The 14,377-nt window shown below is 41.2% G+C and overlaps 1 protein-coding gene across 6 annotated transcripts in view; it reads right to left on the minus strand.

The window, feature by feature from the left end:
* TJP1 (tight junction protein 1) overlaps positions 1-14,377 on the minus strand; it is a 158,271-nt gene that overhangs the window by 40,141 nt on the left and 103,753 nt on the right. For all 6 annotated transcript variants that reach the window (XM_063413055.1, XM_063413052.1, XM_063413051.1 and 3 more), the window contains one exon: positions 192-248. In XM_063413055.1, coding sequence (XP_063269125.1) covers positions 192-248 — 57 coding nt within the window. The remainder of the gene's footprint in view (positions 1-191; positions 249-14,377) is intronic.

Here is a 14,377-nt window from a genome sequence, read left to right on the forward strand (position 1 = left end):
CCTTCAGATAGGTACAGATGTAATCTAAAGCTTTGTTTCTAGCATGGTTATTTTACAACACTTCTAAATTTAAACACGGGAATGTGACAGTTTCCTTTTCTTTTACTTCCTGACATCTGGCTTTTTCCTATTGTTTTCAAAAACTATCAGTATCCTGCATTAGGCACACACAGCCAATTGTATGAACTCACCCTGTGAAGAGTCACTGTGTGTTGTTCCCATATAGCTGTTTCTTCCATTGTTGTGCTCTACGGAGAAACAAAAAACCCAACAAACCCAAAGATTAGACTTCACTTTCAACAGTTGTATAATATCACAAACAGAATCTTACATTCAAAAGTAATATTAACATTCATATAGGATAGCTACAGAAGAAGTTGGCCTGGCTCATTCCTTACACATTTCCTGCCTTTATATGTCACAGCTGAACTTCCTGTGCTCCTGTGGAAGGGAGCAGGGGGAAGAATAGGCAAAACAGATTGCAGAGTCTGAAGTTACAAAGAAGTTTCAAGGGAAGGATGACAAGTAGCATTTGTGATATAGGCTCTCTCGGTTGCTCATTAAAACTGTAGTAGATGTAGCTAGTCCAATCAGTTGTATTTATATTTTAACATTTATAGTTACACTCTCCTTTTGCTTGTTTTAACTGTATCCAGATTACCACTAATTCAGGAACACCAAGATACAGATTACAGTCCCTACTGCTACTGCATTATGCACACAGGTCACATTTAATGGACTGCAGTTCAGTGTAGGCTAATTATTTTGGTGAACAGTAGCACTGCAGAAATTACAAGGTCCTCTCTAAGGTAACTAGATTAAACAGTAACATTATGACAATATTGACATACCTGCATTTCTGCTTAAAAGAACAACTACTTAGTGTGCCACGACAAGCAAACACATGGAAAGGGGAACATAGCATGAGGGAGGAAAACCCAGCAGAGCCCAAGGCCTGAAAACAGGCAGGAAGGCAGCAGGAAACACACAGCCAACATCCTGCTGCTGCATTTTCTACCTTTCCAGAGGGAGTGGCCAGTGTTTTGCTCCATACCCACCCCCCTCATAAGCATGTAATCCACTAATTAAAGAACAGAATCAGAACACAAACACCTCTGCAACTTGGCTGTGACAGTTTTTTGAAAATCTACTTTGCTCTTAATTTGTTTCAGTTACAGTAACTCAGTCACTACAACAAAAAGTACTCAGAACTTTTAATCCTGTCCTGTATCACATGGAACAGCAGCAGGAGTGTTTACTCTCATAAACAATACCTCTGAAAACTTCCATTTTAGAACTTGGGAATTTGCAACTGGGTTCAATATATGAGTTGTTCTCATAATGCCAAAAAGCTCTTCATTTTGTGCTTGAATTTCAAGGGTTAGGATGTGCCACATTGCTGCTCATTTCTCTTTCAGGGTTCACTTCTCTAGAAAGTGCTGTTGTGACTTAACTGGGATGCATTTCACTCAAACAGCTGTAGCTCTCCTCAATTCAGTAGCAAATGTCACTCCTTTGCATTACAAATTGATTCAACTCTACCCCAGAATTAGATTATTTCTCTCTAGCTTTTTAAACTCAGACCAAATATATACAAAACCAGTAACTATTTACAGACACAAAGCATCTTTGAAACAAAACAATGTTTTGCTTGCTAAACGGTCAAGGAATACTGATTTTCTTCCTTATTTCTGATGTTCTCATTCTGTCTTAGTTTTGGCAAGAGCTTATTAGGCTAAACATCTCATCAACAAGTGAAGACTTATCTCTGCAAATAAACTTCGAAACAAAAAGCTCTAAGTAGCTCCTGTTCAGAAGAAGGTGCAACAAGGATCCAATGAAGGACTACAGAAGTTGTAATTTACACTGTAATTGAAACAGGTTGCCTCATTTCTCGCTGCAGTTACCAAGGGAAGTTAACCGGGCTCATTCACCGCTCCTGTCCTGGCAGCGCTGTGCAGGCTCAGCCCTGCCCAGCACAGGGGCAGCTCCTGGCTGCCAGGGAGCCCCATTTCCACGGCTGAGCCCTGCTGCAGCTCCGTGCACTGGGCAAACACCACCAGGGCCTCTGGATGTGCCATGAACTGATAAAACCCAGTTCAACCAGCTCAGCACTGCTCCCACGGGATCCAGGAGAACTGGCAAACCCAGAGTTGGAGCAGGGCAAGATAGCAGCTAAGGCATGAGTAAGAGAAAAAAGTTCCCTATGTAATAAGCTTCTGAGAACTGTGAGAAGACTCACTACTTCACAAAAAACCCCAAGACAAGTGTAAAAAAAACCAAACCAACCTCACAAATTCACCAGCCTTTCTAAACCTGGACAGGGCACCCACTAGCAGATTGAGGCACCCATTTTTCAAGCCCTTCTCCTTTATGCAGAAGATCAGTCTGTCTACTTTGTTATCCCTTTTTTTTTGCTCACACTATTGCTATCACCTCCCTTAGATTTTACTAATACATCCATCTCAAATGCACAAGACTTGGAAACATCAAATATCCATTAGTTACACAGCAAAGCAAGTAATATGTTATTTTCATTCTTTCTGCATGCCCAAACAGTCCAATCAAGAGCAGTGAAAACAGTTCAAAGGCAGTCTGAGGTGAGTGCTGGCTTTGGCACAAACTGCTTACTTGAGTTAGTTCCTGATGTGTAAAGAACTGCATTCACCCACAAAAGACCAAGGAAGTTTGAAGAAGACCTGTGAAGGCACTCACCCTACTTAGCACACACAACTGAGGCAGAAGAACGAGCCTGTGCTGCCATCAGCTGAGGCCCCTGCTGTGATGCTGCTCTTAGGCCATACTCAAAGTGTTCTATTTTTCACCCTATCCACCACTAATTTAAGGGAAATCAAGGTGACTCAGCAGGAACCGAGAAATACATACAGCCCAACAGAAACTATGAATATAAGAGAACGCTAAGATGCCCCAGCCTAGAGTTATAATAATTCAACAGAGACCCTTTAATACCTCTGAAATGCAAGTGGGCAACATTGCAAACTCCTACATCTACATTACCAATGACTTTACATCACGGAACGACACAATTTTAAAGGCTGGAAGGGACCTCTGTAGATCATCCAGTCCAACACCCCTGCCAAGGCAGGGTCACCTGGAGCAGGTGACACGGGCGTGTATCCAGGTGGGTTTGGGAGGTCTCCACACCCTCCCCGGGCAGCTCTCCTGTGCTCTGCCACCCTCAACATGAAATTCTCCCTCATGCTGAGGTGAAACTTCTTGTGTTTCAGTTTATGGCCATTGCTCCTCAGCCTGTCACTGGGCACCACTGAAAAGTCTGGCACCATCCTCTTGGCACCTGCCTGGGAGATTATTTATGAGATTCATGAGATTCCCCTCTCAGTCTTCTCTAGACTAAACAGGTCCAGTTTTTCCCTCACAAGAGATGCTCCAGACCCTTCATCATCTTTGTGGCCAATGCTAGACCCTCTCCAGCAGCTCCTTGTCTTTCTTGTACTGAGGAGCCCAGAACTGAGCACATAAATTAAGAATAAAAAGAATAGAAAGAATGATGGCATCACAACTCCAGTGATTTTACGCTTTTGCTAAAGTCAAGAGTTTCATTAAGCTCATCCTAAACATCTTTTTAGAGACAATTAGCATTCCCACCTCAGTATATGGGTAATGTATGTGTTTGTGGTTGGGTGATTTATTACTATTTAAAGGATAAAGTCATATATGATGTTGCAATTCATCAATATGCAAGTTATGAAACTTATCATTTGCCCAAAATCTTCGAAACATCAGATCTTATTCAACTCTTTCATCTTTGGAATTGCCCTGAGAAATAAACATTTCAAAGTAAACATCTTTTCAGAAAGCTCCCTTTGTGGGCTTATAAGGGTCCTTCAAACAACAACGAACACTGTTTTCTTCCCCTTCTCAACATATTTCTTTCCTTCTTCTCAAGGGCCATTTTTTGTTTTGGTGTTTTGGGGTTCTTTTTATATACCATGCCTTTTTTCATCCAGTTTTTACCTTCTCACACATATGCTTTCTTTTCAAGCATCCTGAAGGAAAAAACCAACCTAACAAAACACTGGCTACTGAACTGAGCAATGCAGTGATGTTGCAAACAGCATTGCTCAGTTTACCTGCACTGCAGGTGAAAAAGCTGCTGCCAGCAGCAGCACTGAAGCCACCCACAGGCTTGAGAAGACAGTTCCAGTTCACATTTAGAAAGCTTCAAACAACAGCCACAGAAATCAGTAATCTTCCTTAACATAATGCAAACAACAGCCACAGAAATTAGAATTCTACCTTAAAATAATGCAAGTTCAAGGGCAGGTTTCTTGCAGAGTAACACTTTTTAGATTTCTACACCTCAGCTCAGACTAAGGCCAGAGCTCCTACACATTCTTGAACTCCAAGCCAGAATAGGTTCCCATTGTGTCTTTCCAAGTCTGGGGGGACTTACTGGAGGAGTTATTGCTCTCTTTTTAACTCAATTGCTTTTTATAGGAAGTGAATTGTGTTCCACATGACAAGACAGATTTTTGAGGAATTGTTTTTTGAATTGTAATGCGTGAATCAAATGCGTTTTTAACCACATCATTTCTTAGTAAAATTTAACAGTAATTTTTGATAAATAAACACAAGTGTTAAATAGCTACAGCTGCCATCCATTTCCATACATTCCTCATTAAGGAATGTATGGAAGTTTATTATATTTTCAGGGAAAATAAAATCCACCTAAACCAGATTTTCCTCTGGACTACACAAGAGGAACCTCCTGTGGGAATACCAAGTTGCATGTAGCATCTTTAGCACCCTGGTTTTACAGATCAGCACTGACAGCTGTCCTACAGACAACAAAATGAAGCTGCAGCTTCTGCTGCCTCGGGGGGCATATTGCTCCTGTTCTCCACAGAACACAGAGGGGACAGGAAAGGTGTCTGACAGCTGGGAGCTCCTTCAACCACAGCAAGCAAAGCACAGGAAGGGAATGGTCAGATCACAAACTCGGCCATGTAAAGAACACCAGCTTTGCTTCAAGCTTGCAGTCTCATGTTGTGTACACCATACTTACAATAAAATGCTCATGTCAAAAGGCATTCCTGTGTATCCTGAAAAAAACACAACTGTGACAGTGTTCTTATGCAAGACACAAAAAACAGGAAGGAAGAACTAGTATTAGGTTGTGTCAAAAAAGGAAAAAATACTGTATTTACTCTCTATATACTACAGAATGCTATATTACATAGAGTATTATCTGTAATACTGCATCTAGAGTAAGATTTCCTCTTCAAAATGACACACCAGACATACATACACCTCACCCATCTTGCTGCATTTCTATTTGGCTTCTAAAATTAATTTTCCATTATTCTTGGGGAAGTCCAGTTCAGCAGTAGGATGTTATTGAACTTCCAAGTTGTAAAGGTTAAATGCAGAATCAATACATTTTGATTGCACTTGTGGGAACAAGAATTAAAAATGCTTATCAGAACAATTGGAATTTGAAGCTCTTATAAGAATTTCTGCAGTTTGTTATGTATCTAGAGGGTGATACTTATAATTCACTTTAAAAAATCAACATAATCAAAGTCAATATCCAAAACACACAGCTTCCTGAGGAAGTATAAGAAAAGAAAACAGAATCTTCCTCAGCGAGCCCAGAACAAGGAATGAAGAGGTCATTTCCCTACACACAGCATCTTTCAGCACTCAGCTGCAGCACAGTGTTGTTTCCAACACTGACCAGGATGACTTCCTACAGATCCTCACCTTTGTCCTTGCCTAGTTAAACTATAGACACCTTAAATTCCAACAGATTCCCTCCAATTGTCTTATCATAAAAGCCTTCAGCTGACTGGGGGCAGGGGACCCATTTTTTAACAGTTGCTCCCCAGCAATTAGTGCAATGAGGTCAGAATCCCATTATCTGACTGATTTTATCAACTGAAAGGAGAGCTTTGTCTTCCATGGTCTAACACATACACAACCCACCACAGCCTCTTTACAGGGAACCTTAGAGTTACTCGAGGTATTTCCAACACTGGCAGCCAACTCCTGGAGCAAGTGCAGGCAGTGAGGAGGAGGAGGGCACCGAGGCAGGGTCACCACAGCAAACTGCACACTGCACACTGCTGCAGCCCTGCTGTGTCTGTCCCACGCTCTAACAGCCTGCATCCTCAGGCTTGCACTTGATTATCACTCCTTCCAAGGAGGATTGCTTCCCTTCATGCATTCTTGAGAGAAGATGCAAGAGATCAGACTAAGGACTCGGGGAATGCCACAGAGCATCAGGAGCATGTTGTTTGTGTATCTGATTGTCTCTTTTACACACCAGTGGGAAATGCAGGAGAAAACACTCACTAAGGGACCCTTGAGAGATGCGTTTAAAAAAACTTCACAGAATCACAGAGGCTGAGAAGCCAGTCTTTAGTCTCACCTTCTGTGTGAGAGTACATCGACAGAAGTGACATCAACCATCTCTTGAAACAGAAATAATAACCTTATTCTCTGAAGCATATGTACTAACCACTGAGAAGTAACACAGCGCTCCTTGCAATTCTTTTCCATTTCCAAGCTCTAGTGAAGAGTTGCACTCCTCCCAAAGATTCACCTATATTAAACAGCCCACCTCATGAAAAGTCTGTATGAGGAAAACCACGATTAAAGCTGCTCTTCAGATGATTACACAGAATCCAAGCTAAAAAAATTACAGAATTTTCAACACTGCATATCAGTAAAATGATCCTACTTTGATTTAGATCACGCTGGAAGTACAAAGTCTCTACTATAGTACACATGGACAGTTTGAACAGTACAAGTCATCTTTACCTCATAAAGAACAACCTTGAGAGGAAAAACTAGGACTAAATTTATACACATGCATTGTAACAATACCTAGGCTGTTTAACCATTCTACTCAATAGTCCCTGTGCATCCAAAACCACATGCCACTCTGCAAGACACTACCTTACAAAACACGATTTCCACCGCTTCCTGATCTAGAATTCCAAAGGTTAGTGGTTACCTTTGGAACACAAAGATACTGCATGTATCTAAAAACATTCCCTAATCACTAGTTTTCTTAAAGATTTTTTCTACAAGAGAGATTTTTGCTCTGACTTCTGGGCTCTGTTCTCAAGCTAAAAAAGTAGCTCAGTATTTAACTCACCACATCCATGTACTACCCCAGCTTGTTCAGCATGACTCACTTTTCCAGAATGTCCAAGCTTCACACATCACAGACAGGATCATAAAACCTTTTGCTTGGTGGTACTGCTGCTCAATGCAAAAAATGTTAGACCTCTCTCCCAAAAAAGCCCTAATCAAGAACGGTATGCACAAATTTGGAAGGATGCTGCATTTTAGTGAAATAATTAAACACTGGATTACAGATCCAGTTAAATCTGAGTATTTATAGAAGTGTTTATGACACAGGCCTAGTAAATCACATTATCCATGAAAGGCAGAAGGCTGACACTCAGGAATAAGGCAAAACAAACCAGAGTGCAAGACCCACATGCAGATACATCTCAAATGATCTCAGGTCAAGTTACTTCAGGTGAAGAATACCACTCCAACAGCCTGGTAACAGTCAGCAGCCAAGCAAAGCCTACTAGCTCCTGATGGCTGAGGCGTTGGAAATGTGTGCTTCAGAGTTTGGGATCCTTGTCTGTTTTGCTTCTTTCCATTTTGCTTTCCAGCTGGCAGTGAAACCATGCAGGATCACGAACTCCAAAGGGCTGGCAGTAGTGTTTCACAGATCACTACTCCAGGCCAGTACACAAGCAAAAGATAGCAAAAAAAACAGAACAGAGAGGCTAAACAAGCAAAGTGGCAAGCCATGTTTCTCCCTCCAGCAAGGGATGTTGCCACAGAGAAGCACAGACAACTTGCACTTTGCTTTAAGTTACTTCTCCACATTACTGACCTAGGTCAGTATTATTAGGACCTAAAGACCTCTAATTATGAGTATGTTTTAATATGTCATTGAAAGGATTTATCCTCTCATAATTTACCTCAAATTTGATTTTTTTTGGTATCATCTCAAAACCAAGATCTTCAAAGAACTCGTGTAATATTTCTATTGTTTAAATCTCAGGATGCAACTTCAAAAGGACTTACTTTACCACAATAAAAGCAGCTTAAGCAGCACACACTGCTCTCCTACTAGTTTCCCTCCTCAAAAATATCCCCTACCTCAGATCTTGTGCAAGTGCTGCACACAGTTACGTGGTTATTGTTACCCATATCCCCATATCCCCACCAGTTCATCTCAGCTCCAAGCCAGCAATTGCTCCTGGTACAGAGCTTGGAAGGCAGTCTTGGGAATGTGAAAGCTCAAACCACAGCCTCCCACCAAAGCCAAATAAGTCCTACTGAAGAGAATCAGTGAGCTCAGAGGTGCACACAGCTGGGACCAGTTTCACACAGCTTAGAGCAGCAAATTCCAGTCACATTCCTACCTGGTGGGTTTGTTCCAAAGCCACAGTGGTGGTCAAACGGTGGTGCAGACTGCCCAGGAAGGCCATGGAATATCATCCTTGGAGGGGTTCAGAACTGATCTGGACAAGATCCTGGGCAGCCCTGCAGCTCACCCTGCTGTGAGGATGGGGCTGGACTAGATGATCACCAGAGCTCTGTTGAGCTCTAGATGATCTGACCTCATTGTTCTGCAATTATTCTATAAATCAGATTTGGTGAGAACTGCTTTGAGCACAGACTTGGACTAGCTGATCCCTAGAGTCCCTTCCAACCTTAATTACTGTGTGATTCTATGCAAGTCAGATTTTCAGCACATTTCTGAAACCAAATCAAATCATCCAACTGCAGACACAACCTCCATCTCTACTCTTATACACAGCCTGGCATTAGTATTTTATCACTCAAAAAAACATCAGCTGGGGTTATTCCAGTTTGATTTTTCCCTTGGGTGAGGAGAAGAACACAGAATCAGTATCAAAGGAAGTGAAATGATACTGTGTTAGCTCTATATAAGAAGCCTAAATAAATCTTCTCCGTCTGACTACGGCTTCTTATTTAAAAAATACAAAGCCAAAATGCACACAAGATACGCTCACCAAGAAATTACGAACATGAATGCAGACAGAGCAGCAATCAAAGCATTCAAGCACTTTACCTGAAGACAGAAGGCTTCTCACCTTGTTTTTAATCAAGAGAGTCATAATCCACTTACCCAGCACTGCACCATATAAATTTTAGATCATTACACTCTGAAGATCTGCCTCAGGACAGGCAGCAGTATCCCACTAAGACAGAGCTGGCTGATTCTCCAAGATCAGACCTTACAAGTATGAATAAATGTTTAAGAGGCTTGCACTACAATTCCAGTTACAGGTGCACAATAACAGCCTTGACATCTTCCAATGTGACCATAAAAGAGTTGCCTACATAGGTTAATTTCTCTTTAGAATTTTGAGGGGGGGGGGGGGAGGGTGCTGCTTGTTCTGTTTTTGCTTTTTACAGCCGACATAGCCACCGCAAAACTATACAGTCTATAGTTAATTTACCAAACTCGTCTAAAATTACCATTTGAAATGCAGGTGTTCTGAACATGGCACACACACAGTTTGCCTCATGGAAGCAGTTGACAAATGTTTGTGTAGTAGCAGGATTAGCGGGTGGGAGTGTGTTTCCCTGACATTTTACCCCTTGACTCCCAGTATGATGTAATATGTCACCAGGCAGTGAGACTTTCACCCCTGCCCTGCTTGTAGGTACAGAATTTCTTCCTCTGAATCTCAACCAACCACTCTTAGTAAGAAATTTCAGGAGAAGTGTCCTTCCCTACCCCGAACAACCACACACCCAGATGGCATCTTCCCACCCTCAACCTGGGTAGCTGTCAGTGAAGAAGATTCAATTTTAGCACTCACATGGCTACTAGAGCATCTTCAGAACACAACTCGCATTAACTTCACACATCCAAAGAAAGCAAGTCTCAAATCAAGGACGCAGAAATACAGGAGTTCAAAAAGGAAGAGAGGCTAAATAATGTGAAGTCTAACAGCTCCTTGAAAAAGAGTAACTTCTTGTGTTAGAAGTTGTTAGTGACTTTGTAGTAAGGACACAATGGTAACAAACAGTTTGGTTTAAAAAGCACGCTAAAGGGAGCACAGTAGGGTTCTGTTTTACTTTCAAATGCAGTGCTTGTGAATTGAGAGAGGAAGAGAAACAAGTCCAGGAAGTCACTGGGAGAGAAGAGAATGAGAACTAGAGCAGCCATACCCCCCAGCAGGAGATGGACAGGAGCCTTGCACTGGGAGGACAAGCTAACAAACACCCCCATAGCATTCAAAAGGCTTATTCAGCCATCAGCAAGGTAAACATTCCGAAACCTTCTTATCAGGCAAGTGTGGAAAGTGGAAAACACCTCATTTTTCCTCACCAAAAAGGTCTATTCCCATTCTATTAACATCTACCTTCCATATTACTTCACATGAAATGGATTTTCCTATTTTTTGAAAACACCTATCCTGAAGAAGTATCTGCTTAATCAGACAATCTACTACACTCTGAGAGACAGTTGTGAAGTGTCAGTCTCACCTAGCTTATATGCACATCAGTCTGTTTCATGATTTTCCTGCTGAAAAATCTCTTTCTAAAGCTAACACATTAATGATTAGTAGGTTACAGAAAAAAAAAATAGCACGCTACAATTGTCCTTGCATTCAATCTCAAAACTCAGTAACACAGCTCTGACAGAACTCAAAACTAGGTAATAAGTTGAAGGTGTAGAAAGACAAAAAAACCCTAAGATGTATTAGTCAGTAAAACCAGTATTTAAATTCTGAACAATATCAAGGAGAAAGAAGCAGGAGAAGAGATGGAGAAAAAAGTCCTTTGGCTTTTTAAGCTAAGTTGTTCCATTGCATTCAGCAGCCCACAGACCTGCAGATGAACTCACACATCCTAACGAGCATCTTCCTACAGCTCAATCAACATCTTCATTTACATCAATCCTTTATACCTTTATGTTTAGTGTCCATGTAATATAAATTAAACTTATCCACTACTACTGTGAAAAATCGACGTGACTGTGAAGGTTCAGGTTCCAAAGAGTGGCACAAAGCGGTGAATGGGATCTAAGAAAAAGCAATTCAGTTGTGTGAACCAAGTGAAGAGGTGTCCTACAAGATAACCAAGGCAAGGCACAGCAGCCAAGGGCCTTGGTGCAAACTCTGCTCTCAGACCGAGTACACTGAGTACCTGTGAAAACAACACCTTGAGGCCCCTACTCTGCAACACGAAGGGTTAAGGAGCAGCCACAGCCTAAAGCTTAAGGCTACTTTCATTCTCAGCACAGAGGACCTCCTTTATTGGAAAAGCTGCTCTGAACCGAAACAAGGAATCAGCCTGGCACTGATGATGGCTTTCTTGGGATGGAAAAGGACCAGCCAAGAAGAGAAGCTAGGAAAATAAAAGCAGGAAACTTCTCAGGTGGATTATTCATTGACTATGAATGTAGAAACACTGCCCATACAACAACATACCTGCAGACAGTTTGACAATCGTCTCTGCCGCTTTCATGGGTAACACAACTGCTTATTCACAGCCAGTTAAAGTAGGATTTTTTTTTTTTTACTCTTAATCCTGGCTATACTATTAGATATTTGCAAAATATGGCTATTTCATTTCAGATGGCAAAAGAAACCTCATTTTTACCGAAGACTTATGAGCATGTTTTATAGAAAATACACACATATTTCTCTACCTTCCAATTTATTAATATCTTCCTTTTTTTAAAAAGGGACCTATTCCCTCTTTAGGAGCCAAGGCCACTAACAAGCACAAGAGAGATAACAGCAGCTTCAGAAGAATCAGCAAGCAGGAAGAACCAGTAAGACATGTCCACACTTTTTTCCCTTTCCTTAAAAGGACAAGCAGCAGCAACAGGGGTGACCCTGCCACCTAAAACATCTTTTTATTTCCATCATAACTCCTCAGTTCTTAAAGAGCAGTAGTGAAACCAGCTCCATCGGGGAGCCAAGGCTGGACAAGAGGCACTAAAAGCAGGCCTGAGATACTGCCCAGCACCATCAGCTGCCCTGATCACAATTCTCCCCTTTGATTTTCTGCTGGCAGCAGTCCCACCACTGCCTTTCACTACACCAGTGGTTCACAACCAGACCTCTTCAGAAAAGCTGGACACAAACCACTACATATTAATTTAAGAAAAGCACTTTTTAAAACCACCATGTTCTTGTTTTGGGGGGTTGGATTTTCTTTTTTGTAGCCTGCATCCCTACACCACTCCAAACATATGAGTTCCCATGAAGCCGAGGCTGAAGAATCACCCCAGCCACTCCTCACTCACTGAGTCAGGAGCCAACACCCAGTCTCGTTCCCTGCCCTCACCAAGTGACACTGGCTACAGTCACTGGGAAAAAATGACAGAGTAATTACTGGACAATTACTGCACACAGGCCTCAGTCTGGCCTCTGTAGGTATTCAGATTTACATAACCATCACATCGCTTCCCATCCCACCCTACACACACACAGCTAGGATTTCTTTCTTTCTCGTTTGCACATCAAAGTAGAGGAATGGAGCAAGGGAATTCACCAACATGCTCAAGAGCAGTAATTGCTGGCCAGATTAGAACTTCCTAGCAGCAAGTTGCCTTATGCATAGCAGGCAAAACAGCACAATTCAAAAGCAATTCTTCTCATGAAAATCCATTTGGTAGACTTACAATTATTTCCACCATTGTAGATGAACTTACACTAAATTTTACATAAACCCGGTATGCAAACCCAGAAAGCTTAAATTACCTAAAATTACAATCTTTCAGATCAAATAGCTTCAAGGCCTGCCTTTTGCAGTTTCAACTTGACCTTCCACTTCCCCAATTCAGTTTTAACGTGACAAAAAGCCCAATCTGACCTAAAAACACAGTCCCTTCAAAGGAGAAAAAAGAGCCACACTCAGGAAGTCAAAGGTTAACTGCAAAAATGGTCACCAAGCTACTTTTGTATCTACATCAGCAATTAAAAATAAACTCATTTCTTTGGAACAAACTGTCTCACCAACAGCTTTAACCACATGACACTAACTTCTATTCCCACAACTTCTCATACATCGGCGATACAAGATTATATTCTTGACCAAAACTGCATCATGTCCATTCATCACCACTCTGGAATGCACATTCCCAACTGTGCAAGAAAACTATGAGGGCAGAAATGATCAAAGCTATTTTAAAATATGCATTGGCCTTCTACAGAATTGCATCTTCTAGATACCTTGAACCGTATTTAAAAATGGAGTTGGAAAATCCAAAGCCCTTCAAGAACAAATGTCTCTATTTTTCTAAAGTTATTCTGATTATACTTCACATTAGAACTGCAAGAAGGAAAATCTGCTAAACTATAACCTGACACTCCAGTTTGCAAGCTGAAAACACACTCAAGTTTACAGAGCCTTTATTTCACCCCTGGGTTACCCCAGCACTCCTTGTGCTACAGAAACCAGCTCTACTGAACTTCAACATTCTGAATGCAATAAATCACAAAAAAATAACAAAAAGGTTACAGACCAGGGGAAATAACTATTGTAGATGTTCAAGTCTTGCCCCAGCTGTTACCTTAAGTTTCACATTCTAGAGCAAGTTGACTTTAATTGACAAAAGAGAACAAATTCACCCCAAGAGCAACAAATTCAAAAAGAAGCAAGGAAAAAGGGTAAGACAAATCCCACTCAGCTGTATTTTTCCCCTCTGCAAATATTTGTTCACATTGCTATGCATTAACTCCAATCTGTTCCACAAAAAAAAAAAAAAAAAAAAAAAAAAAATATATATATATATATATATATATATATATAAAATAAAATAAAATAAAAAAAAAATCAATGGCAGAAGGGCTTCCACACTCTTGCCCGATGTGAGTCACACTCTTGAGGGAAGCTGCACATAAAATAATGTCATTTAATTTCACAGCTAAACATAAATTGTTTCAAGAGCAGAACTTCACTTGTAGCACAGTCCTGCCCTTGGATGTTACCACCAGCACCCCAATCATCAGGTGTATATTGGCATCTGTAAGTAAAGGATGCAAAAGGCCAATTTTGTGATAACATGGGCCTTGGATAAATCAGCAATGTAACTTTAGGATTGCTTCATGACTTTTTTTAGGAACTAAGTTATTACAAGGTGATACAAGACAAAAAAGAAAGAGCTTAAAAGCTCTTTTCCCATTCCACCTCTGCTTTACAGCTTGCAGCTACACAGTAAATGAAGGATTTCAGCTGCCCAGTCCTGACAAATTGAGCACACCAAGGCTCCACGAGCATGTATCAATATCAGCTTGCATGCATTTATCGGGCTGGTAACATTTTCCTTGACAGTGCGCTGTCAGCTTAGGAGCCAGTGCTCCCAAGCCCT

Source organism: Prinia subflava, chromosome 15, assembly GCF_021018805.1.
Source record: "Prinia subflava isolate CZ2003 ecotype Zambia chromosome 15, Cam_Psub_1.2, whole genome shotgun sequence".
NCBI lineage: Eukaryota > Metazoa > Chordata > Aves > Passeriformes > Cisticolidae > Prinia > Prinia subflava.